At 31.0% G+C, this 26,542-nt stretch overlaps 2 protein-coding genes and 1 pseudogene across 2 annotated transcripts; 2 read left to right on the top strand and 1 right to left on the bottom strand.

The window, feature by feature from the left end:
* The first annotated feature begins 1,390 nt into the window (after positions 1-1,390).
* On the top strand, positions 1,391-3,283 carry LOC100794933 (uncharacterized). Its single transcript, XM_003520786.5, has one exon. It carries the CDS (start codon positions 2,030-2,032, stop codon positions 2,945-2,947), a length of 918 nt encoding a protein of 305 aa, XP_003520834.1. The 5' UTR covers positions 1,391-2,029; the 3' UTR covers positions 2,948-3,283.
* An 11,651-nt stretch (positions 3,284-14,934) lies between these two features.
* LOC100790554 (probable serine/threonine-protein kinase WNK9) lies at positions 14,935-18,299 on the top strand. Its single transcript, XM_006577214.3, has 7 exons — positions 14,935-15,228; positions 15,314-15,351; positions 15,588-15,815; positions 15,930-16,150; positions 16,380-16,537; positions 16,623-17,049; positions 17,149-18,299. The coding sequence occupies exons 1-7, from the start codon at positions 15,154-15,156 to the stop codon at positions 18,204-18,206; spliced, it is 2,205 nt and encodes a 734-aa protein (XP_006577277.1). The 5' UTR covers positions 14,935-15,153; the 3' UTR covers positions 18,207-18,299.
* A 2,975-nt stretch (positions 18,300-21,274) lies between these two features.
* Positions 21,275-26,525, bottom strand: LOC100794407 (uncharacterized; annotated as a pseudogene).
* Between the last annotated feature and the right edge of the window lie 17 nt (positions 26,526-26,542).

Here is a 26,542-nt window from a genome sequence, read left to right as displayed (position 1 = left end):
CTATGTAATAATGTAAATATGTTTCATGTCTAGTACATAATTGATACATTCGCATATGTTTGATTAGGTTTTCACCTTTAGTAAAAAAAGGGGTTTTCACCTCAAAAGTCTTGGGGATGAATTAAAGAGATTTTTATTTTGTTTAGAAAAGAGGCTGTCGAAGATAAGCTGGTTGAGTAGTGCTCATTTGGACATCCATTAGTGCATTTAAATGTTCCAATTATGGTGAAAATATGTAGCTACTGCGTGTTTAAAGGCCCAATATAGTGTTTTAATGTACTCAGTTTGCTTGGATTAATACACATAATTGTTCTTAAGTTAGTTAAGAGACTATTTTGGTAATTGGAAAACACTAAACACTTTGTCATGTCTTCTCACAACATTGCCAGCCACTCGAGGTTCCACCGTTCGAGTGTTCAACGTCAAACCTGAGGATGGAGGATCATCTAGCTTGCTAGCAAGTGCATGTTTGGTTTTACTTGGAAAATATTTCAAACCAAGAAATCATACCTCATAATTTTTACTCAAATCATGCTTTAAAATTTCTTTCCTGAAGAAAACAAAAAGTAAAAAACAGACTTTCCGTGGATTACCACCACAAAATTCAAACACTTATCTTAATTTCATTGCATAAACTAGAATTGGTAAAATGGTGTAGTAAATAGCTTCACTGTGAGGATGGTGGGGCTTTCTTTCTTGAGTTATCCATTTATTTGAATTGTTAGATTTTCGTTCAATGACTGAGATTGTGTTGTAATTGAGAATTGGACATTTATTTTCTGTACTGTTATTATTGCATCTGACATCTCTTATTGCATTCTGAAAATTCGAAATGCAATGGAAGATACGGATGCAATAGCTGAGAATTGTACACTCTCATCTCACCTATGTGTCTCAATCTTAACCGTTGACAGATGGGTTAATGATGCACATTTTCTCCACTTCACCAACAGCACCTTCTCCTAGCAGCACCAGACCTAAATCCACTGTTAACTTATTAGATAGCGTTAAAAATTCACATAATCACACTGACTGACTGTCAATGTTAGACTACAATAAGTCCAAGATCACTTGATGCATTCTTTTGTTTGTTTCGCTTTAAGCTTGCAATTATCGCATTTAATTCTAAGCGGTTGAAAACTTATAGGAGAAAACAAGAAAAGAAATGATAGTTATACTATAGTTTTTACTAAAAAATATAGGTAAAATTTAAATTATTTCCAAAACAATGTAATTTATAGAACCAATTAACAATTTAAAAATACAAAAAAAATAATATAATCATGTATACAAATTGCTCAGTAGTGATTTATCTGTGTGAGAATATCATTAAATTTTAAGAAATATGTATACATACTATGGTTTTAAATTACGGTCTAATGTGAAGATAATTTGATATTCTACAATTGTATATTTTCGCAATTGTCAACGATGGAAAGATTTTCTTGCTCGCCTCAATGTGTTTGTAACCACAGTTTAAAACCATGATACATACTAATGAGTAGCTTTGGCTTAAAAACTTGTACACCATAGAAAGAAAGCGTGTTTTGGCTAGGAGAAAGAGTAGCAGACCCTTTGTTCAGGGCCCATGCTCAATTCCCTTATGAGATGATTGAATTTAGAAAAGGGCCAGTTCTTTGTGATGCAAGAAAATCACCAATTAGTCTCCCCTCCTACTTGGAAAGTCTGAGTGCAGCACAGCTCACCGGCACATGATAGCCTTGTCAAAGGCGCAAATCAAGGAAACCAATCAAAAGTGTCTGCAACTGCCGTTGATCATTGTAACGACGGAAGCCTTGTGTTGTTCTCATCATTAAAAGCACGCTAAGCACTACACTTTTTCCAACTTCTCACCTAAAAAAAACCATAGACACCCACTACCAAAACATCCACAAAATTAAACATTTACTAGTAGTACACCATAAGGCCAAAATTTAACCCCCCAGCTTACGCTCCTCTCTATAGTCTATTATACCTCATCTCTCATTAACAACACATGGTTCTATCAGTGTAGAAGGAATTGAACAACATGATCGCAGGTTGTTTCAGCCAACCCAACACTCCTTCATCCAGCAGCAGCAGCAGCAGCAGCTCCCAAGTGCCACAGAATCTGATAACATGCATATACAAAACTCAACTATGTAATTCCCCCACTTATCTCACTCTCAGCTGGTCCAAAACCCTTTTCTCGCACTCCCTAACCATTTCAGCTACAGACATATTTTCCATCACAATTTCTCTGAACTCCTCAACCTTCTCCTTCTTCAGAAGACGCCAGGGCTCAAAATCAATCAACAAGCGCAAAATCAAGCTCCACTGGAACTTCACCCGCGCAGAGTTCATTCAAAACTCCGCAGAGCCAGAGTCACGCTTCTACCTTGCAATCTCACACAATGACAAACTCCAATTCTTTCTCGGAGACCTTCTCCGAGATTTGAATCGGCGCAACAAAAGGGTCGACGTTGAGGCTAACAACGTTGTTGACCCGGTTCTGCTGTCGAGGAGAGAGCACGTGTTCGGAAGAAGGTGTTACGTGTCACGTGCGGTGTTCATGGGGTCGAAGCACGTGATAGAGATCGAGTGCGGAGGGGGTGTGCTAGGAGTGAAAGTGGACGGTGAGACGCGGTTGGTGGTGAAAAGGTTGGCGTGGAAGTTCAGAGGCTACGAGAAGATATTCATCAACGGCGTCCAAGTGGAGTTCTATTGGGACGTGCTGAGTTGGGTGGTTAACAGCAACAAAGGGAACGGGCACGGCGTTTTTGTGTTCCAAGTGGGAGACGGAACGGTGTGGCCAGAAATGGTGGGTGCGGAGAAGAAATTAATGAACAAGAGCGTGTCCGCTTCTAGCGTCTTGCAATGGCCAGAGGACACTTGTGACTGTGGGAGGACTTCTGGGACCAACGCCACCGGCTTCTCTTTCTTGCTCTATGCTTGGACCATTAATTAATTCATTCCTTTTATTTCTTCTTTCTTCATATTATTTCTTTTACTGGATTGCAAGCAATTATTTTGTTCATATATATGTATCTATCTCTATACTCATCTTTCTTTCACCTTCTTGTACAATATTGCTCCTGCCAATTCAGAAATAAATGTCTCCTTTGATGAATCTTTTGTGCCATTTATTATAATGTTGTTTCTCAATCAAATATTGATAAGTCAAAAAATATTTCATTGTTCTATTAACTATCAGTCTTGGTTAGAAGTGTATGTTTAAAGAGGGGAGAACAACTAATAGCAATCCAGGGGTGCAACCAGAAGTTAGCCAACAGGAGGTACACATAGCAAGAAGCAGGCCCAAGAAGAACAGTACTACACCAGCTTACTGAAGGATTTTATCTGAGATTTGGCTGAATGCATCCGAATCTTTCTTTCCAGCATCAGAATCTCTTCCAGTGCCTTAGCCTGTCTACCTTTCTACCTTTTCCCCTTGATGGTGTAATTCCCTTAGGATTATGCTAGAACAAAAAGATAAAGTTAGTTATTTTTTATACATTATAAATAATCAATCCATGTAATAAGGCTGGACAATAAAAATTACTCCAAGTTATCTTCTTCTTCTATATCTTCTTCTCCAGAGGTTACTGGTCCTCTAAATCAGTCTCATCTATCAATTTTTATATCAATGAAGATATTAGCAAAAAAATGTTACATTTTTAATGGTAAGAAAATATTATATAGTAAGGCATTGAATTAGTTTTATTGGTTGTCTAAAGAAAATTAAGTAATTAATATGGGCAGTGCGTATTATAGAATAATATATTACATTAAAAGATAATTTAGTTGATACAGAAATTTGATATATATTGTAAATATATCAAATATTTAATACTTAATGTTGTTACCAGGATCTATATCTCTTGCTCTGATTTGTCTCTCTCCTTCTCTGTGTATATGAACTCTTTTATTGACTATGGAGTGAGTACATAAAAAAGTATGTGAGTAAAAATTAGTTATCTTCTTTCAGCATATCCTCCTCGCATCACCATACGTTTGGACACGACTTGGTTGTGATCGAAGGGAAGAAGAGTGTTTGGAATCTGACCAAGGAACAGAGGTACGATCTTACGGTTGGGGATTACTTGTTCACTCCGCCAGGGGATGTGCATAGGGTTAAGTATTACGACGAGGATATTGAAACTGCTAAAAACGCTATTCATAAGGAATTAGGCTTAATTAACTAAGTGAATTACAAACAAGTTCAACAATATTGCTTAAATTGAATGTGTCAATCCTCGCTCAATTTTAGATCCCTCCACCCAAAAATATGATTACCGATCATAACTGGAAATTTAACATCACCAATGGCATGCAGCAATAACATGTATATTTTTTCCCTTCCACGGAATATTTAGACTACCATCACTAATTCGGATAGCAAAAGCTTAAATATTTTAAAGTTTCATCTTTGGAATTATAACCGTACTTTGGACGATATGTAATCGTATATTCTCAAGTTAACTCAAGGAAAGCTTAAGCTGCCCTCTCAACACACTACAGACCTTTTAAATTACAAGCGCAAGCAAAAAAAATCCATTTCCTTTTATAGTCCCCTGCTCTCATTAATTCGCTAATAACAGTCTTACTCAATTAGATCTAAATTAATCGAATGTCTACAAGAGTGTTTGAAAACCAGTTTTATTATTAAAAAAATATACGTGTGAAAGGATTATCAGTTAATTATAACATTAAAACTTCCCCTAACAAATTCTACCTGATAACAATAAAAAAACATAAATTCTGTATAAAAAAAAACAATAGAAAACATAAAAAATAAAATAAAATAAAATAAAATACAACGAATATGTAATGGCTATAGTATAACCCCAATTCAGCAAAATAAATAAATAAATAAATGCAATGACTATATCGAGCTCAGGCACACAATCCACGTTGTTTGGTCTCGAAAAACAGGCATGTAAACAAGAAGCCCAATATGTTATTCTTGGCCATGAGCCCGTATGTTGATTGATTGATATGCACACGGGTTTGCATTTCTCAATTTTGTTGCTCCAATATGTGATAGACTCCTCAAGAGGCTCCGGATTATATTAATTATTATATAAAGGACATTAAAATTAAAAAAATAAGAAAATAAAGGTCTTCCTAAAAAGTTTGAGAGAATGAAATTTTTGAAAGATAAAATTTCACGAAATCAATGTAAAATGAAGTGAAACTAAATGAATATTAGTTGTCATCATTTAAATTGTCTAAAATAAGGTGAAATAAATGAAATATAATGAAAAATATTCCAACATTCTACTTTTTTTTTAGGGAATACTCTATAAATAAAAAATCCTCGTTGAGCAGTTATTGTTATTAATTATTTTCCATAAGGGATATTGGCTCATACGATTAGTCTAATTCTGCACTTTCAAAGTCAAGTTCGATTTCAGAACAACCCGGTACGTACTACGTAGTAGGCAAATCCCCCGTTGCTAATTCCTAACTTTATAATTTATATATAGGTATGAGCCTTTGTAGTTTGTATATTCGTGTGATGTGATGAAGTTTGAGTCCGACTGTGGAAAATAACACCACTTTCTGTGAATATAACAGAGTACTCCATCCATTAGTCAAATAAACAATATCTTAATACTAATCTTAATCGATGTTTATCTTAACTTTTTAATCATTTCAAATGGGCATGAACTCAAGCAACAATAACACGAAAATGATAGAATATATGGCTTGTCAATCGTTGTTTACTTTTACGGCGGCGGCGGCAGGAGAAGTACTCCTAGGATACAATTCTTATTCCATTTAGATAAACAAAAGAAAGTAATAAAACCCAGAAAGTTGCGTACGTAATGAAGGTGCTAATTAAAAAAAAATAAAAAACCCAGAAAGTATATCGCACTTAACGTAGATGCTAATCAAATCAAAGCATACTTGATCCCCCCACGAACAAAATCTTGCTTTGGCTGGCTAGCTGCTGCATCGTTTCTAAAAAAACAATGGATGGATGGATTTCCATCAACGCGATCCATTTATAGCATTTAGTTTTTGACTACCGTAAATTGTCCTTTATTTAGAAGTTTTCAATGTTCGAAATTAACAAAATGATTCTCAGAAGAAGAAAAAAAAAATGAATGAACATGAAAGCTAAAGTAGGAATTACATGTTGGAGAAAGATAAGTTCCTTGCTTAGTGTCTCTATTGATTTATTTATTTGTTTTGGTGTGGATTCATGCCATATATTACTATCTATCTTCTTTCTATATCTATAGCTAACGAATGCATTCATTTTCAAAGATCTTAGTATTTGGAACCACTATTACTATTTTATCATATTGAACTTTTAATTGGTGATGGTCTTATTTGGAACCTCTATGAGCAGAGATCGCAGTCTTTTTTTCTTTTCCTTGTGGAAACTTTCGAAGAATATATAATTCCATCACATGGAACTTTTGAAGAATAAAAAAACCTTTTGATGGTTTTCACAACTTCTCAATACTAATATTAAAAACAAAACTAATTTCGGGGACTTACAAGAAATTGGTGCACTTTCTTTGTTAGGAATAAAATAATATTCTTTTAAAACTCCACGTAAGCTTTCTGTGAGTACACCAAATTAAGAGATTGGTGGAAATCTTTCAATTGAAGACGTACGACTTTCTTGGCAGCTATGATACATCACTGATTAAAAGAAGGTACTTGCGTTGAATACGAAAAAGGGTAAGTTTTTACGTGGAATGATAAAGGCACTATATCCAAAAGATATAGTATATCCATGAGTGGAGAGAAAAAAAAAAACTAGCATCCTTATCTTTAGTCATTAAAAAGGTAGCCAGTATAGCCCACCCAAAACCTTTTGACAAAAATTCGTGAAATACGATACGTATTGGGCGTTCCACAATCTTAAGCACCGAATAAAAATAATGTGCCCAAAACATTAAAAGGCAAACTTAGCTGGTTGAGTTTATTTATTTCCATCTGTCGCTGTCGTTAACACTAGATGATGCCCACCCCATCTTTTTGGGGACCCCAATTTGTTTTTGTCACAGCCAAACAGGGAATTAAAAATTACTGTGCTTCTGGAGTGGAGAAAACAAAAACGTACGTACACAATACACAGCTGGGAATGCAGCAGGCAACGTTTTAATGCACGCATGCCTTTGAGAATTTGTGACTGAGTGAGTTGATGCAACTCATGCAAGTGTACCACAAGCTTTTAGACAAGAGCATGTTACACTGGCATCATCGCATCATCATATATTAATAATTATTATATTCAATTTTTTTTTTATCTTACACAAAATTTTCTTGATTTTTTATAATTCATTGCATTTTGACTCTAGGACTCACTAATGCTATCAAGGATAACAAGAAAAAAAGATAAAGAAGTGAGAATTTAGTGGCAACGTCATTACATTCTCGACCCCAAGGTGGTATTGTTGTACTTGACCAAACAACTATTGAGCTGCAACACAGTCTATAGGAGCTGAAGCAAAGGTTGTCCAAGCCGAGTGATCGCACGTGACATGCAACGAGAACATTGGTTGTTAGTGAGGTCACCACGACATTAGAAGAGACTATAAAGGACGTCGGAGGAGTCAGGGATGATGAAATTGTTGTGGTTAACAAAGGTCATAGGATTGACGAGGAGGTGAGAAGCAAGCTAACCATATTTCCGTAGGTAAAATCTAGCCTGAACTTAGATAGGGAAACAGATTTACGCAAAAGTGATATGAGTTCTTACAGCATTCTATAAAAAAATTAACGCCATTTCAAGAAAAATAAAAAAATGATTTTTTTTTAAATATATATATAAATATAATAAGCACTGACCTTAAAAAATACAAGTGTAATTTACTTTTTTTTTTTATAAACATGCACATGCATGTGGCAGCATGCATCGTGATTCTCATCTCTGATCTTTTAGGCCATGTAATCTTTGAGTGGGGGGCGTGTTTCGGCACTTTGGCTGATTTGTAAAGGCATATCTATTGCGTACCCTTTTCGTGTGTGTGTGTGTATATATATATATATATATATATATATATATATATATATATATATATAATATATATATATATAATTCATAAGCTTTTTATTATCTTGTACTTTTTTCGAAATAGGATGCAGTTGCTGGACTTCCACGAATTCCTGTACGTGTTTGCTTAAATCACGAAAGTTAAAAGAGAAATGATTTCTTTACAACAAATTTATATACGATGATAAGAAAAGAAGAAAGGGAAGTGTAAGAAAATCGTTGTGGTGTTAATAATAATAATATAATATAATAGGTCTCATCCTCTGACATGAAATCTGTTACATGAATCACATAAAATTATGAAGGTTTTTTTTTTTACGGCATCTTTATCAAGTTAATAGTAACACGTACAGGGTTTTTTTTTATAAGATAGTAAACAGGTATTTTTAACATCTTGATTAATAAAAATATGAAAAAATTCATGTAGTGTTGTGTTAGCATTAAAATATTAACGTTATTGACTATATGACATATATTAAATAAATAATTTTATGTATCATTTTAGTAAATTTAAATCACATCAAATTAATTTTTTATCCATTAATATTTTGAAATGATTAAAATTACCAAAATTGTAAAATTGAAATGCTAAATGTCTTATGTCTCTGGGGGATCTTTTGATGCTGGGGGAATTTTGAGTTTGATAAAAAATAAAAATAAAAATCTCCCGGCAATGGTTCCTATATAAGAAGAAAAACAACTTTCTTCTCCTTTACTCTTCTTGGTCTATTAATCCTCTTTATTTGTACCTAAACAACTGATCTCTGTTTCGTTTGACCTCTTTTTGGCTTTCCTACATGATATATATATATATATCTATATATATATATATATCTATATATATAAATATATATATATATATATATATATATATATATAATTTTTTTCAAGAAAAAAAAAGTGTCTTATGTCTCTATTTGAACTAAATTGGAGATTTTAAACGGTGAAGATTAAATATCTTTATTATAAAATAGATGAGTCAAAATTACGTATTTAAAAAAAAAAAAGAAAACCAAAATTAAATTGATCCATAAAATTTAAATAAAAGTTTTAAAAAAGAAAAATAACTTGTATCTATTATAATTATTATTATTATTAATATTTTGATTAGAATTATTATTATTGTTGATTGGTTGTTTAATTATATATATATATATATATATATATATATATATATATATATATATATATATATATATATATATATATATATTTTGACAGAGTAGATATAGAGAAAGTTCTGATGAAAGGTGCATACGATCCCACTTGTGTGTGCATGTGCTTTAGCTGGCAATGAATGCACCCTAACCTCCAAACAGAACACATGTCCAATTTACGTTTGAGATAATTCGTACGTACAGATATAGAGCCATTATCATAGACACACTAAAAAAAATAATATTTTTCTTATGTGTTGATAGCGTTTGGTTTATACTCCTTAAAAAAAAAGCGTTTGATTTATACGAAATTGACAGATTGTCACATACTCACATTAGTTTTGGTTCGTGACAATAATATGAGCCGTGCAAACTACTTGGTTGATGTTGCTATTGGTTGCTAGCATTTGGTTTCTCGTTAACTAACCTCATCAGTTCAGGACTTCTTATTGGATGTTGGTGGCAACGCCAAAGGGAATTCGGATTAGATGTATTGTATCTATATGGTAAGAGTGTACATTATAGACTAATTTAAAAGCTGTTAGAGATGGTGCACCATAAATTATATGAAAACGTTAGTACTGTTCATAATAGAATCCGTCACATCTATATCATTTTCAAGCTTAATATATTGATTTAAAGTTTTTTTTACATTAATTACATGTGTAATCCATGTTAAAAACATCTTCTATATTGATTATAATATAAGCGTCAATGAAAAATAATGAAAAATGAGTGGTATCTTTTGTTACAACACATTTTACGTGAAAAAAAAATTATCATATAAATTATTTCCATATTATATCTTTTGGATAATTTTTTTTATCTATTCTTATTAAAAAAAACCACAAAGTACAGTGATACAGATAAAAAGAAATTAAAAATATCCCTCTTCTACTCTTTGCCCTTCGATACAAATCCCAAATACATGTAGTGAAAAGGTTAAAATTATATAACTTTTATATACATATTTTCTTGCTTCTATAATATCCTTTAACCTAATAAGTGATAAATTAATCTTAGACATTTATATAGAAAGGAAAAAGAAAGCTACACATTAATTAATAATAATTTTTTTACATAATCATTCTATTACAACTCATCATATATAATAATTTTTTTTTATTTTTAGAATAATTATTTTAAAGTAATTTAAAAATAAATTATAATTAAATGACAATAAAAATCTATTTTACACTATTAATGTATAAATATTAAATTATATATATATATATATATGGAGGTTTTCTAATAAGTATACTAATTAATTTTTCATTTTCTTAAAAGCTAACAACTTTAAATTAAATGGCATCCTAACGTCCAAGCATAGACATTATTACCTTTGCTTGTGACTTTCAATACTCATAAAGAAATGTCACATGCAATACCAGGCACATTGTTATTTTTGGCCGATCGATTGGGTCAAATTTTCTTTTGACTTTTGTGTGAAAAAAAAAAAACTGTACTATACGAGAAGACAGGTACTTTGTGAGTTTTTTGTTGAATATTTCAATATCCATCTCATTCTTGCGCAGGTAAGAGACAAAAAAAGAAGTAGAAAATGTGATTAATAATATAATAAGAAAATAAAAAAAAAGTAGGCATGAATATAATGACTTTTTTTTTGTACAACTACTAGAGTAGCAGTAAACATTCATACCAGCACCAATGAAATTCAGCTGTTTACTATACAATTTATCTCGCATTCATAAATTAGTTTCTTGGATTTATGTATAATAATAATTTTAATAGGAATAATGTGTAATTTAAGCATAATAATTTAATTATATATTTAATTATTTTTAAATATTTGACTTCAAGAGAAATTAAGGAGGATATTAAATTAGAATTTTAAAAGATTATTTTAACGTAAAAAATCTTATGAATTTTAAAAGACTTTTATGATTAAGATTTTATAGTTCAAATTTTAATAAATTTATAAAATAATTTAATAGTCATGATGGTGTAAAATATTTAAAATTATTTTTAAATATAATTTAATAGTTATTAATTCATAAGATTTAAAAAAATATAATAACTTTTTAATATTTTATAGGACACTGAATTTTTTGAAAATAAAATAAAATTATTGCTAAAAAATTATAAATTTTATCCACCTAACATTGAAACTCATCTTATAAAAAAATTATACCTAATAGATAACAAATAAAAATTTCCTAACATATTTAAAAAGACAAATAACTTATTCACCTTCAATTATCAATCATATTAATTACATAAAAACTATATATCATAATATCAATAAAATAAATACTTGTAGTCAACCATCTCATACAAAAAACATATTCAAAAGTTATTTAAAACCTAATTTATATATTTATCTTTTTATACACAAGTTAACTTTTCACATTTATTAAAACATGAATAGTTGAAGACTTAAAAAAAATCTTTTAAAATAACTCACCCTCGAAAGTTATATTAATTTATTCTTTCAACTTTTATTGGTCTCTAACATTGTTTTTTTTGTCAGAAGTGTATAAAAAAATAAAGTTTTTACCTTTTTTAAAATGAAAATTAATATAACACAAATGAAAAACTCTATGTATCTTTTAACTGCTCCATACGAGTATTATTTGTTTCCATAGTTAACAATACACCATCATAGCAATCAACGAAGAAAATAATATCCTATATATCTGAAATTGCTTACTAATAACTTTTTCTTCAATTAAAATTTATAAACTTCATCTTCTTCAACATTCGTCATCATGCATGCATGCTCGTCAAAAACATATTTTTGCTCCGCAAACTTTGATAATGTTTTTCTCGTGTTTCGTGAGTTGTGAATGGTTTTGACTTATCGTCTTGTATCATCGTTAACTATTATTATTGAAATACTCCTGCTGAACACTCTAAATGAAAGAGTACGTGAACGTGTGAAAGGAGGATTTACAAGTATTTCTAAAAAACTTTTAATAAAGGTGAATAAAATATTAAAGAAGATCTTCTACATAATATATCTCTTTCTTTTATCTTGATTCGAAGTTATAAGGTTATATTTTTTTTGCTGACTGTTGTTAGGGTTATATGATTTCTAGTCTTCTACCCTGAATCCATTCATACATGCATGAACCAAACATAATGTCACAAAAATCTAAATAAAAATTAATAAATTCTTTTTAACAAAATTAGTTGTCGGTTGTACATTCGGTGTAGAAATTATATAACATAAACTATTTTTTCTGCATATGTTTTATTTTTTATCATGATATTGACATGAAATAATAATTTTTATAAAAAATAATGATTATTTTTTGTTAAGAACCCTCGATACATATAAAATGATGAATATTTACCTCCTAACTTAATTTATTTCAAATCTAAAAATCAATTAAAATTTCAATTTAGACCACTTGACACATAAGCGGGTGTCACTTGTATCAACCATTTGTAGTTGTCCACATATGGGTTTGGTTTGGTTTGTTTTAGAACATAAGAAACTGCATTAACATGATTATTATGCCTAAAAAAATGAAACTGCCTTAACATGATTATTATGCCTAAAAAAATAAACTGCATTAACTACAACTAATATTTGATTATATGCATAAAACATGATTATTTTTTTATAATTAAAGTGTATAACAAATAATTTTTAACATAAAAATTATATTATAATTAAAAATTATAACAAATGAATATATTTTAGTATATACATTATATTTTTGGTTTATAATATAATGAATAATTTACAATATATAAATTATATCAATATATGATAGTATACTATATTATTAATATAAATCTGCATTTCTGTATTAATAGCTTAATTTTCTTTAAAAATTATATAAATATAAGATAAAACAATGTCAAACCACTAATACAAAACTTTTTCTATAGTTACTCTGCTTTCCTTTTTAGTTATTGATTAATTTAGTAAATAGTTTTATTTCAGTTTATCAGATGTTTAAAAAACATACTGATCAAAATGTTATTTTTTAAGATTTAATTTTCTTAACATTTCAAATTAAGAAAACTACTAAACAGTGATACGTTGTTACAATCACTGAATCATTTACAAATAATTAAAGATATTTAACCATTTTTAATAATTCTATAATCAACTAACACCAATAATGTGAACAAGAAACACTGGAAAATGAAACTTATTAAATAGGTAAAATGTTCTATATATATATATATATATATATTATTTTTTTAATATATTATTTATCAAATTTATCTCTTTATTCATCCCATGCACCAGAAAGGATTCTACAAAATGAGCATAATCCATTTTTACCACACACGCATATAAAAGTCATTAAATTTAAAACTGTTTTAAAAGAAAATTCTCATTTCTCAACTGATAATATATGATATTTTGCTATACATAATTAAATCTTAGCTTATATAATCTTTTATTTCTATTGAATAAGGATTTTTTATTCTAACTTTTTAAAAGTTTTCGTTTTATTGTAGTTATTTAAAGTTTTTTTATATTTTATTTTAGTTCATGTTATCAAATAATAACATTAAAAGCGGATATTTTATCATGTCATTAGAGGATTTAACATGATACACGTAATTATTTTTTAAAAAACTACATTTTTAAATTTTTATCTGTTAAAAATAGCTAATAATATTAAATTAGATGATAAGCCATTAAGAAAAAGTCTTGTTAATCAATGAAAAAATATTTATTATAAAAATTAAAAAATATAAAAAATGAATAATATAATTTTATACGTTTCAATAAGAAAATTTTTTATTTTTTTAACAACATCTTAAATGTAATGGTTAACATTTGTTTCAAAAATACTTGTGAAACATGATGTGGCAAATCAATATATTATCATGGATTAAGGTGATTAATCAGCATACAAAATACAGGACAATCTTAATTATGCAATGCCTTTTATAAAATAGTTAATTACAATGACTGTGATTTACTTTTATTATATTTGTCATATTTTTCTTTTTTATATTATTTTTAATATCATTTATTAATTCCGTTAAATTTGCTTTAATAAATTTAATGAAAGAAAAAAAGACATTCACTTATGAAAGGAAAAATAAAGACAAAAAATGATATTTAAACAGTGACATTAAATTTTTTAATAGATTATTATCTTAGTATTTAATTATATGTAATTTTTTTATTTTCTTTAATATAAATTTTAAATCTTGATTCAGTTGGTTAAAATATAAGATAAATTATTTTACACATATATATTCCTCCGACAATCATTTTAACATAAAATAATTATGAGTTAAAAGAAATAAATAAAAATATGTTAGATAAAAAAATTATTAAAAAATCATATATTTCTCATGCGATTATCTTAAACTTATGTTTCTCATATCTAAAATATCAAATAATTTAAAAAAACATATAAAAAACAACCAGTGAAATAAAAAACCAACCATTAATATATTCTTATAAAGTAAAAAAAAATAAGTGTACCCGTAAATCACATAATTGCTCATTGTAATTTACTCTTTAAAAAACACTACAAAATAAAAACAAAAATATGGTTATTTATAAATAACGTCCCGTCGTGGTGGGTGGCTCCGTAATCCAAACCGTCAAAATTATGGTACTGTAAAGTTGCTCTCCTGTCTCTCTCTTTCTTCTGTTCTCCCTTTTGTCAATTGTTATTAAATCCCTGTTAAGGAATAAATATATTACTTCTTTGGTAAAGAGAAAAAAAAATTGAAATTTAAATTAAATGAAAAGTAAAAAAAGAAAATTTTAAATTTTTGTTTTTAGAGCTCGATTTTTTATTTCATTTCCTTATATTTTCTCTCCCGTCAAACAAAGAAAAATATATTGTTGTGCTTATTGTTTTTCTTTTCAATTTTCTTTTCTTATATTTTCACTTCTTTGAAACAGAGCCAACGTATTATATAGAGAGAAAGAGAGAGATAAAATCGTTGAAATTTTTTTTTGGGTTTCTGATGTGTATTTGTATGAGGAAGAACGGGACAAGAGGAGAAATCTAATCATAAGAGAGAAAAAGAGAAAGGAAAAAGAGGATGAATGAGCTTGAAACAACAGATTCCTCTGCATCTGAGTTTGTTGAAGTTGATCCAACTGGCAGATACGGCAGGGTAACTATACTATTATACCCTCTTTCTTTCTTCTTATCCGTGCTTGTATCCGGTCTCAGTTTTGTCATTTTTCTTGTTGTTGCAGTACAATGAAATCCTCGGCAAAGGAGCTTCCAAGACAGTGTATGAATATTTCAGATAAACTCCCCATTCCTTATCTTTCTCAATTTTCCGTTTTTTTGCTGTTGTTGTTGTTGTTGTTGATGATGTTTGGTTTGTTCTGGTTGATTACGTTACTGGCCCCACCACTGCTTATACAAAGCCGAGGGTCCTCTTTATTTTTAATTTTTAATTTTTTCTGTGTTTGTAGAAATGGGCATTTGATATTTTATTTATTTATTTATTTTGGATTGATTCAGATATAGAGCATTTGATGAGTACCAAGGGATTGAAGTTGCTTGGAATCAGGTCAAATTGTATGATTTTCTGCAGAGCCCTGAAGATCTCGAGAGGCTTTACTGTGAAATTCACCTCCTCAAGACGTTGAAGCACAGAAACATAATGAAATTTTACACATCTTGGGTTGATACAGCAAATAGAAATATCAACTTTGTGACTGAAATGTTCACTTCTGGCACCCTTAGACAGTGAGTTCCCTCCATTTTCATCCTTATTATATATGATCATTATCCATTTTGAGCTTTTGAGAAGTTGTTTTATTTTTTTCTTCTTTTATTTATTTGTTTTAATTATCACAATAGGTATAGGCAAAAGCACAAGAGAGTTAACATTAGGGCAGTGAAGCATTGGTGTAGACAGATCCTGAGAGGGCTTCTCTATCTTCATAGCCATGACCCACCTGTGATCCATAGAGATCTTAAATGTGATAATATTTTTATCAATGGAAACCAAGGGGAAGTTAAGATTGGGGATCTTGGGTTGGCAGCAATTCTCCGCAAGTCCCATGCTGCTCATTGTGTAGGTATGTCTCTTTCATATTGTGTAAGGTATCAAGAAAAAACCTAGCCAATTCTAACACCAGATAGGAATTAGTTCAGTTCGTTGCCTTTTGAAAATGATTTGGCAGTAACATATGAAACTGTGTGATGTGTACTGCATGGTTGGCGTTGTTAACATAATTAGAGGATTGATTTGAACAAGGATTGGTAATTCTGATTCGAGTTTTATTTGTTACATTTGTATTTCTACAGGGACGCCTGAGTTCATGGCACCAGAAGTTTATGAAGAGTCATATAATGAATTAGTTGACATATATTCCTTTGGGATGTGTGTATTAGAGATGGTCACGTTTGAATATCCTTATAGCGAATGTAGCCATCCAGCACAAATCTACAAGAAAGTTATTTCAGTAAGATTGCTTTCTTTCCCTTTTCTATTGAAGAAGTGTTTTTTTTCAGGAGTGGCAAGATATCAATCGCATTTTACATTTCCAGGGGAAGAAACCGGATGCCTTGTATAAAGTGAAGGATCCAGAAGTACGACAATTTGTTGAGAAATGCCTGGCAACGGTGTCTCTAAGGCTCTCTGCTAGGGAGCTTCTAGATGATCCTTTTCTTCAGATTGATGATTATGAGTATGATTTGGGACCCGTGGACAGTGGAGCATTTGATGACTTGGGTCCTCTTACCCATCAGCCATTCTTTGATCTCCACCAGAGTTTTAGTAACATGAGTACTGAATACTCAAATGGCTTCGAATATGGAGACTGGTATTCTCATCCAGCTGATATTGAACCTAGTGGAATTGAACTTTTCGAGTGCCATGATGAGGAAGCCTCTGAAGATGTTGACATAAGCATCAGAGGCAAGAGGAAAGATGACGGTGGCATCTTTTTGAGACTAAGAATTGCAGACAAAGAAGGTTGGAAAATTACTTTTGTTGTTTTGGTACTCTATAGCCATGACTTGTATATTGCAGGATGGAATTTAAGATTGATAATTTGACTTATTTATGTGGCAGGCCATATTCGGAATATTTATTTTCCATTTGACATAGGGACGGACACAGCATTAAGTGTAGCAACTGAAATGGTTGCAGAACTCGACATTACTGATCAGGATGTTACCAGTATTGCAGATATGATAGATGGGGAAATTGCTTCCTTGGTACCTGAATGGAAGCCGGGACCAGGAATTGAAGAAACCAACCATCATTTAAATAATTTTTTTTGTCACAATTGTGTGTCTATTCATACTTCGGGTGGCAATGTTATGGAATTTCTTTCACATAATCAATGTGGAAAGAACTCGCAACTTCCTCAATGCTGTAGGCATGGATGTACTTCAATGCATGGGCGTTTTGAGGAGATTACCTTCCCATCCGAGTGTGACAATCATGTTAGAGGGGATGCACCTATCAAATCAAGCCAATCAGACTGCTTGCAGCGTCAGGAATCATGGAATCATCATGAAAGTTGTGAACTGAGTCCAGTAGAGTCTGATGAAAGTCATTCTGGTGAGCAATTTGATAAACCAGTATTAGCAGAAGACAAAGGAAAAAAAGGCATTTGGGAAAACAAGTTCGCACATGATCCAGGAAATCCCCCACGAAGTTTATCAGGAAATTATTTCTCTGCTATCCGTTTTTTGTGTTGTGGCCCTGAGATTGAATATGAGAAAGAGGTTCGACAAGAAATGAGATGGATCAAAGCAAAACACAATAGGGAGTCAAGGGAACTTGGAGATAAACGGTTTGGTATAGCAACTGAATCTTCACATACTAGTAATAGAGAGCACAAAACTGAACAATGCATTATGCCACCACTGCCACAGACAGCAAACGGTGTGCACAATGGGATTCACTTGAAACCCTTAGGTAATATCTGGAATTATGAATCCAGTTGCCGTTCTCAAGTCCAAAAGAACCACCCCAATTTGGACACCCAAAGGGCCCAAAATTGTGAGGTGATGTGTTCTCACAAAGAAGGTATGGTTACTGAGAAGAGTTTTTACACAGGCTCGCTTAGAGACACTCTACACAGGACAGTTTCCCTTCCTGTTGATGCTGTGGATGTTTAGTTTTATGACACACTGGTTGCATTCTTTTGTGCATTATGTACATACTGTCCTAGAGGCTATCTGATTTCTACACCCCACCTTTTTTTCTTCTTGGAATTTCAATTTCCCCACAAAGATACAAAATCCTTTCCGTACAAAAGTATCAATAGTGTCATATACTTAGAATAAACAGATTTTTATTTTTTGGTGAGGGGGCGGTGATCAATCATGGTTCGTGAACGTGGCTTGTGTAATAGTAGTACTTAGTTTAACAATCGGTCAAATCTATGTGCAATTTTGTCCAAGTCTTTTTTGGAAAACAAATTGTATTGGAATTACTAGGAAGGAGAAAACGTGTCACGGTTGCATGTATGCTTTTTTTTCAAAATAGAACTACAATAATTGAGTGTGCTGTGCCAACTGGGTCAAATTCGCCCTTAAACTTAATGCCCGTGGTGATTCCAACCCAAATAGTGTCTGTCCATTTTATGTTAGTCAATTACCCTTTTATGATCCTTCCGAAACAACGAGCAAATTCCAAACAAAATCAACTAAATGAGTTGTTACGCTGGTACACACTGTTGCCTCGTTGAAATTGCTCAATTCCGCTGCGTTATACATTTGTTCTAAAATTATGATTCAAAGGGGGAAACATTGTTGAATTTTCATGTGCATGGGAAGTGAAGGGGATGAATACACGTTGGCAAATGACAATGCAATCAATTATTTATTAATATTTTTAAGAGTTTTGTTCACATATACTATTATTTGGCGTGTCAGTTCCGACTGGGAGTTGGCCAATGAGAATTTGAGATGGCTTATGAACTTTTTTGCTTTGCCCATTAGCTTTATTTCTTTTCAATCATGAATGATGCGCTTGATTTCAAAAGAAAATCAATTAATTTGACCCAAGAAAGAAAGAAAGAAACTGTATAGGGATATTCTATTTCAGCTTTGCTATTTGGTTTATGCTTATAGAACTACATTTAGCGACCGCTTTTACTTTTTACCCAGCGACCTCATTCATGCTGACTTTCTTCCATTGGAATTTACGGTCTTATTAAAATTAGCTTGGCCATTATTAATAGATATGATTAAATAATATACTGCAACTTTTAATTTAATATAAATTATTAAAAATATTAAACCAAAAACAATATTCTATTTCTAATTCTATAATATTAAAAGTTTAATTTATAAATAATATATAATGTTTAAAATTAAATAAATCAAATATATCATAGTATTTAAGTCCAATATCACCAATATTTTACAGTCAGTATAATTAAAAACTGAATAAATATAATTACAATAGTTATCAATAATCATCATATTGAATTTTAAATTAAAAAAATAATCAGCAAACCGATCAGAACATATTATACCCGTTTCATTCTCTTTCGAACCGATATAAGCGATGTTTACATTGATTATTTGAAAAGCCAGTTTTTAAAGTTAAATGAACTTCCTCTCGAAAAAAAAAGTTAAATGAACTGTTGTAGTGTTTGGTCTTGATCATACTAATTTGAGTGTGTTTATATAACCGGTGAAGTGATGAATTATAGGGAATTTAAATAATTTGACATAAATGATTAATATGTTAAAGTTAAGGTTTAATCATTTAAATATTATTCAAGTTCGATCTTTAATGAAAATAAATCTTTATCAAACTTTACTTATCTTTTGATCATTAGAATGAAACTCTTTTCCACACATTTATAGTTTTTTTATAAAATAATTAACCTAATTATATTTATTATTTATGAGATTACTATGCTAATTTATTGTTTTGATCATATTTTCTAAATTATGTGTTACAGTATTATTTTAGCATTTTTTTTATAGTTTTAGATTAAGAAGATTTTTTTCTATTTATCGTATAACTTTCGTGTTTTAAATAAAAAATAAGATTAATTTAAAACTGATAAAAAAAGATATCATCTAACATTTGAGAAGAGTGATTAGGCCTTTCCGAATAAAAACCATAATTTTAACTTTGTTTAAAATTTAATTTGTTTCATTTGAATTTTAAATAAACATGTTTAGTCATAACAAAAAAATGTATTAGTGACAATCATTAATACTGAAATCACGACAATTTTTATAAGGAATGTTTTTAAGTTTTTTAATATAAATTATTTCATCACTAATATTAATTTTTATCTTTCTGCATCAAGCTTCATCCTTAAGACAATGTTAACAATAACAATAATAGATATAAAAAAAGTTAATTTGTTTGGAACTAAATCAAACTTAAGTGAACTGTTCTGAATCAGACTAAATTATGGAATTTAATTGAAACGTGCTTTTCTCATTCAATCTTGAATCCACATTTTATGATAAAATTGTTAATTTTTTAATAATTACTTTAAGAGTTATGTATAAAGTGCTATTCAATTTATTCATTATATAAAAACATTTACACTGACTATATCATAACTAAATTCTTATAAAGTTTAATTACAGCGTACTAACTGTAAAAACATTACATTGCCCACTTATTTTTTATCAATGGGAAAATAGAAACAAAAGCTGAAAAAGAAACTCTCCTAACTGTTGCTACTCGTTGCGCATCTGCAGTAAGAGGAAGGAGTAAGTGCTGCGGACAGTTTTGGAAAACAAGGCACGGTATAAATTTATAAATACTGTAAACATCATGTAGATTTTAATGGATTAATAATATAAAATCTTTTATTAAGAGAATAATAAAATTAAACTCTTATTTAATGAGATGTTTAATGGATTAATAATAAAAAAAATATTTTATTAGGAGAATAATAAAATTAAACTCTTATTTTATGAGATGTTGATTGATGACCTTTTTTAAGTTGGCATGGCGTCAATAAATGTCTCCACGTTTATGATTGAGAGAGAGCCTATGTCGGGCATGACTGAAATCGATTATACAATTGAACCTACTTGGTAGTTACCAAATGAAGCTTAAGTCAGCGACTGAGATCAAACAGTAATAATTCCTACAACTAAATAATGCCATATTGGATTCCGTCTAAACCAATACCAAAATAATAATAATTAAATATTAAACATTGAACCTTTATTTTATTTTATGATCATAACTTTCCAAGCTTAAAAAAAGATTTTAAAGAATGCATTATGCACAAATAAAATCTGGAAAAGTTCACCGAATACAGCAGAGCAATTTCTAAACAGAAAGGACACCTATTTCAATGATAAAATGATTGTCTATAATATTGTACATATTCTTTAGAGTTGATCCTACTGGTAATTTTTACAACTAATGCCATCAATATTTAATATTGAACCTTTGTAAGTGATAAAACGTCATTAGTGACATTGGCCGCAGCTGAAAATTGAGTAGCAGGACAATCTCAATAGTTTTAACGATATTATTCAAGTACTACTGGAGATGATCCTTAACTGTGCAATCACAACCCAATTTCAGTTCATAGCTCTAGAAGAGGCTAGAAGCAGAACGCAAGCATACCATCACCACTTACAAAGGCCGTAAAAGCGGGTAATCTTCAAGTAACTCCCGTTCTGAGAGAGTATCGTTCTCATTCTGTGGTGTCCATAACACCTCAACTGCCTGCAAGTAATTCAAGCTCATAGTGATATCATTTCAAAAAAATGAACCATCAACATTCGCAAAATGACTAACCAAGTAACATTGATCTTACCAATAATCTGCTTGACGGAATGGAACCAAGTTTCTGTAAAGCTTGCTTCAAGTCTCCACTTCCATTGATGCTTGGAAGTTTATGGTCTCCTTCGGCAGCAGCCAAGATTGTTATCTGATATATAATAAGAACGAGAATTAAAAGAAAGATTTATGAAATGTCCTCATGGAACTCCAGTTTTTTACCCTTCTGAGCAACAAGGGGCAAACGAACAAGTTGGAAATAAAGAAAACTTAAATTACATACAAAATTATAAAATCTACAAGAAACAAATTGTCTGTGCCTTCCATTTCCCTTTCCACTGAACAGATTCACAGGGCTTAAATTCAAACTTTTTAAAGCTAAACAAAAGATCACTCCAGTTACACATATTGAATTTAGGATTATTGATGATATATGCTTGCTAGAGTAACGGATGCAGGTAAATACATATTGACCTACGTTTTAGAAAGAAGAAGCATCAGAGTTATGGAGCAAGCAAGAATCTACCTCTATGTGACACAAACCAAAATTGTTACAATCAGACAACATCAAGAGAAACAAAAAAAAAGGCAAAGAAAATGTATCAAAATCCAAATCCATTCAGAATATATCACTTCCAACAAGAACCAATTAAAACAATTTATTTCAAGACAAAGGTGATCAGACTCAATTGTGCTAATGTCCAACAACCATCATAATAGAACCATAGGTTTCGGAATAGCAACAAAGAAGAGAAAGATTCTCAATTGGTTCAGATTGATTTTATAATCTTTGGTCTTACTCAGAACTCCATAGACCAAATATTTTCCACATCTTTTCATTTATTTATTTATTTTCATTGGAAAAAGATCTTTTCTAGATATAGATGTCAATAGTGATATTAAACCTAGATGTTAGAACAGGTAAGAGGTGCCTAAAATGTAGTCATAGTCATAGTTTTTTCTTGATGATAAAACAAATGCATGCAGGAATACAACATATTAAAAACACAAAATAAGGAAGTTATTAGAAAACAATATTACCACTATGTATTCATTGCTGAACCCATTCGCTCTCTGGCTTCTTGTGCTTTGTCTCTTTATGTTATTAACATTGACTAGTGTCTCTTCATCAAACTTGCCCCGCTCTTCAATTGAAAGTTGATTGAAACGTTTCTCCCCATCTTAAATACCCTGCTTTATGTCCACCTACAAAAGGGTCAATGTTAGATTACCCATTAGTTAGTCAGTAACAATCATTTTTTAGTTAATTAGTTACAATTAGTAAAGGGTATCACATATTCACATGTATAAATAGCACAGAAGAGATAAATGGAGATCATATTGTCATTTTGTGATAAAATTGAGGCCTTAGGGGTTTGGAAGGAGTAGTAGACCCTTGAAATTCTGCAATTTTCAGTCTTATAATTTGGTTTTATCCCTATTTCTTCCTAATACAATACCAGGTTTCTATGGACTTGTATCAGAGCTCTTATTTTGGAGCTGTGAGTGTTGAATCTTGAAGATGACTCCAACGATGGAGACAAGGCTTATTGGTGGTTGATCCAGCTTGAACTGTACTTTGCATCCATTGGAATGTGTGAGGAAGAGAGGCTATCAAAGATAGCAAAGGCTCTAAGAGACTAAGAGGTGATCTCTCAACTGGTGGCCAACATGGAAACACAACCTGAATGCAACCTGGTGGACATTAGTGAAGGCACTGGTCAAAAGATTCCAACCAGAGTATTATTTTGATTATCCAGTGTGAGCATGGGAAGATGTGCAAGAGCATGGGGAGTCAAGAAATAGAAGCGAGGATGAAGGTTCGGAGAGAACAGAACTAGCAACTCAAGGGCAAGAAAACTGCAAGATTTCGAAGAAATTTAACAAAAGCAACCCAACAATTATCTGCACAAAAGCAGAAGCAAAAATGAAGTTCTAGAGATCAAGAATCATAGCGACAGAGACAACACAGATGGATCTTTTCAGTTTTCTGGGTTGCAAAGAGGAAACAAAGCTAGAGGATTCTCCCACAAAGCAAAGCAGGGTGGGTCAACAGATGTGATGAAGTTTTGCGTCTCAAGCGAAACAGCCTAGCTGCTTCTACCTGAACCACTGGACTGTGGTGCAGGTGTGGTGGCTAAGGCTACTCCAGCAATGGAGATGAAAGCAAGACAAGTTGTCGTTCCACAATTTCAGGGTCAAAGCAAAACCAATGAGGAGAAGGGAGCATGGACAAGATGGGAAGTTTATGGAACAGGTCAGTTTTTTACCCTAATGGACTAAGCCAAATTAGTAAAGGGAATTGGGATGCTATAAAGGACAATTATTTTCTGGATTTAATGAGTCAAGCCCAACTCACTGATAAGACTGCTGAGTATCAAGAAAAAAGGGGCTGACTTCTAGCCCCTAATTTGTTTCCCAAATCTCAGATTATTTCTTTTAGTGGGTATGGTACACAAGGTGCTGGCATTGTGGATTCCCCACAATAATGAGGGTGATACTTTTGTCAGAAGTTGGAAGAAAGTATTATGCATTAGTACTAAGTTGTCAACAATTAACAAAAAGTAACATTATTAGCAGCACAATAGCACTAAGCTGTGCCGTCTGCAATAACATCTTGAAATCCAAGAAGATTTGAGATTAAAGTCACTTACAGATGAATACGCTGAGATACAGTAATCAGGATGCCGAAGCAAAGCTAGGGTTGTCTCTGCAACAGAAAGTCAAGTAACAAAGTAAATTAGAAAAGAAAGTAGATTATACAGACAAGTTGCTTTAAGCTACATCATATAACAATCATAAGACATAATTTGATATTTAATGTAAATATTCCTTTTCAAGAATTTCTATGTTTCCTCAACAATAGGTTCAACTTACATATCATTAGTTAGATGTATACACACTACGTTCACAAAAGTGACTATATTAAATTAAATCAAGAAGCTTTATTCTTAAGTTTGAACAAAACTGTACAGTATTTACATATTAATTGATGAATACAATACAATACATGCAATGCTTGAAACTGAAAATTACTGTGCTATATAAACCTTGAGGCTTAGAACTATCCTCATATTAAAGTGTAGTTTTCAATGCATCTGACATTATTCTCCAGGATTTTCTTTATCTTAATCTTTTTCTTTTTGATCAGGACTAAGCAATGTTTATAATTTGAAGCCCTTAGAACACAAACATCATAAATCACTAATTTTTATTTAAATAATTCCTTAACCCTTCATTGATCATTATACAAAATAGTAAATTTGAAAATGATAAACACGTTCACATGTTTGGTAAACCTTACAAGAAAAAACACGTGTGATAAAAAATAGTAAATAAACAAGTGACTAAAACGCCACTATTTAGGAACTTTACCTGTCAATACATAATGCAGACCTTCTGAAGGTGATGTATCCGCAACTGCTGCAATCCTATTCAGATCCCTTTGAAGTGTGCGACCCATCCCCAACCATCCAACCTAAAAGAACAACACCTCCTTTGAAAATTTGATATTCACCAAAGATTTAAGAATCATGAATAAAATGACAAAGATTGTGCAGTAAAATGATAGCTAACAAGACACTGCAAAGAAGTCTTTTAAACGCAATTAAAATGGCAACACATCTTGGCACCAGAACCTTTAAAGTATAAATCTAAACGAACAATATATGCATTAGTGAGAAAAAAACATGGTAGTGATGCATAACTTCAGATAAACAACAGTTCTAACTTCTAACAATTTATTGGAAGCACATGAAGCAAAAGTAGTCTATGGCTTTAAAATAATGCCAGAAATCAATCACGAAAGAAACTAAGAAGGGAGGCACTGGTATTTATGTGAAAAACTTGACCACCCTTGAAGATTGAGATGGTGTTTTTATCAGTGGCGGCAAGCACACTTCCCTGAGACCATACCTAGAAACCAAAAGGTGATGAAACCCACTGAGATAATAAAGAAACTAGAAGCAGCACCAACTATGAAGTTTAAAATCTACAGCAGGACCAATATAAACGTGTTTAAAATCTACTGCAGCCACTTGCAGCCACTGCCAAACCCTAACATAGATATGTTGGGATTTAATTCCAAATATAAGGATTCAATCAATCAGCCTAATTTTAATTCTAATAGATAATGATCAATCCTAATCACATGATTTTTATTGATGTAGATAGAAAGTATAAATAAATAGACTCCTTTATGTTTTCATACTTAAAATCATGATGAAAAACTGTATGCAAATGATGATGATGAATTGTTGACTAGAACCCTTCTTCTCTGGATTATGACTGATGTGATCCTCAGTTCTTCTTTCTTTTTTGATGTAAAAGGGTTAAAAAAAATCACACAATACATGTTGTTAACAAAATCCTGTTTTGATGTATAATTTTTTACATCTTTTAGAAAATGGAAACATATTTTCCTTGTCAATTTTTTTTATTAATTATAAATCCAGGTTACTTTTTTGAAGTAATTAAATCAACCGTAATATAATCTATCATTTTTAATACTACTCAGTATCTTTATTAATTAAAATTAAATTAATTGGATACAAAATTAACATTTATAAAAATAATTTAATTAATTATTATAAGAAACATGATTTTGTCGAGAAAATACACATTGTAATCATGTTTGTTTTTCTTGTATAATTTATTTGCATTCCTTTTTACTCAATGGAATCCATAGCAATATGGTCGGGGTTAATAGCAAAACCCATATTTTAAGGTTGTCAGG

The sequence above is a fragment of the Glycine max genome, chromosome 3 (genome assembly GCF_000004515.6).
Source record: "Glycine max cultivar Williams 82 chromosome 3, Glycine_max_v4.0, whole genome shotgun sequence".
NCBI lineage: Eukaryota > Viridiplantae > Streptophyta > Magnoliopsida > Fabales > Fabaceae > Glycine > Glycine max.
The sequence above is the reverse complement of the archived record's forward strand: the minus strand, read 5'-3'. Positions and strand labels throughout refer to the sequence as shown.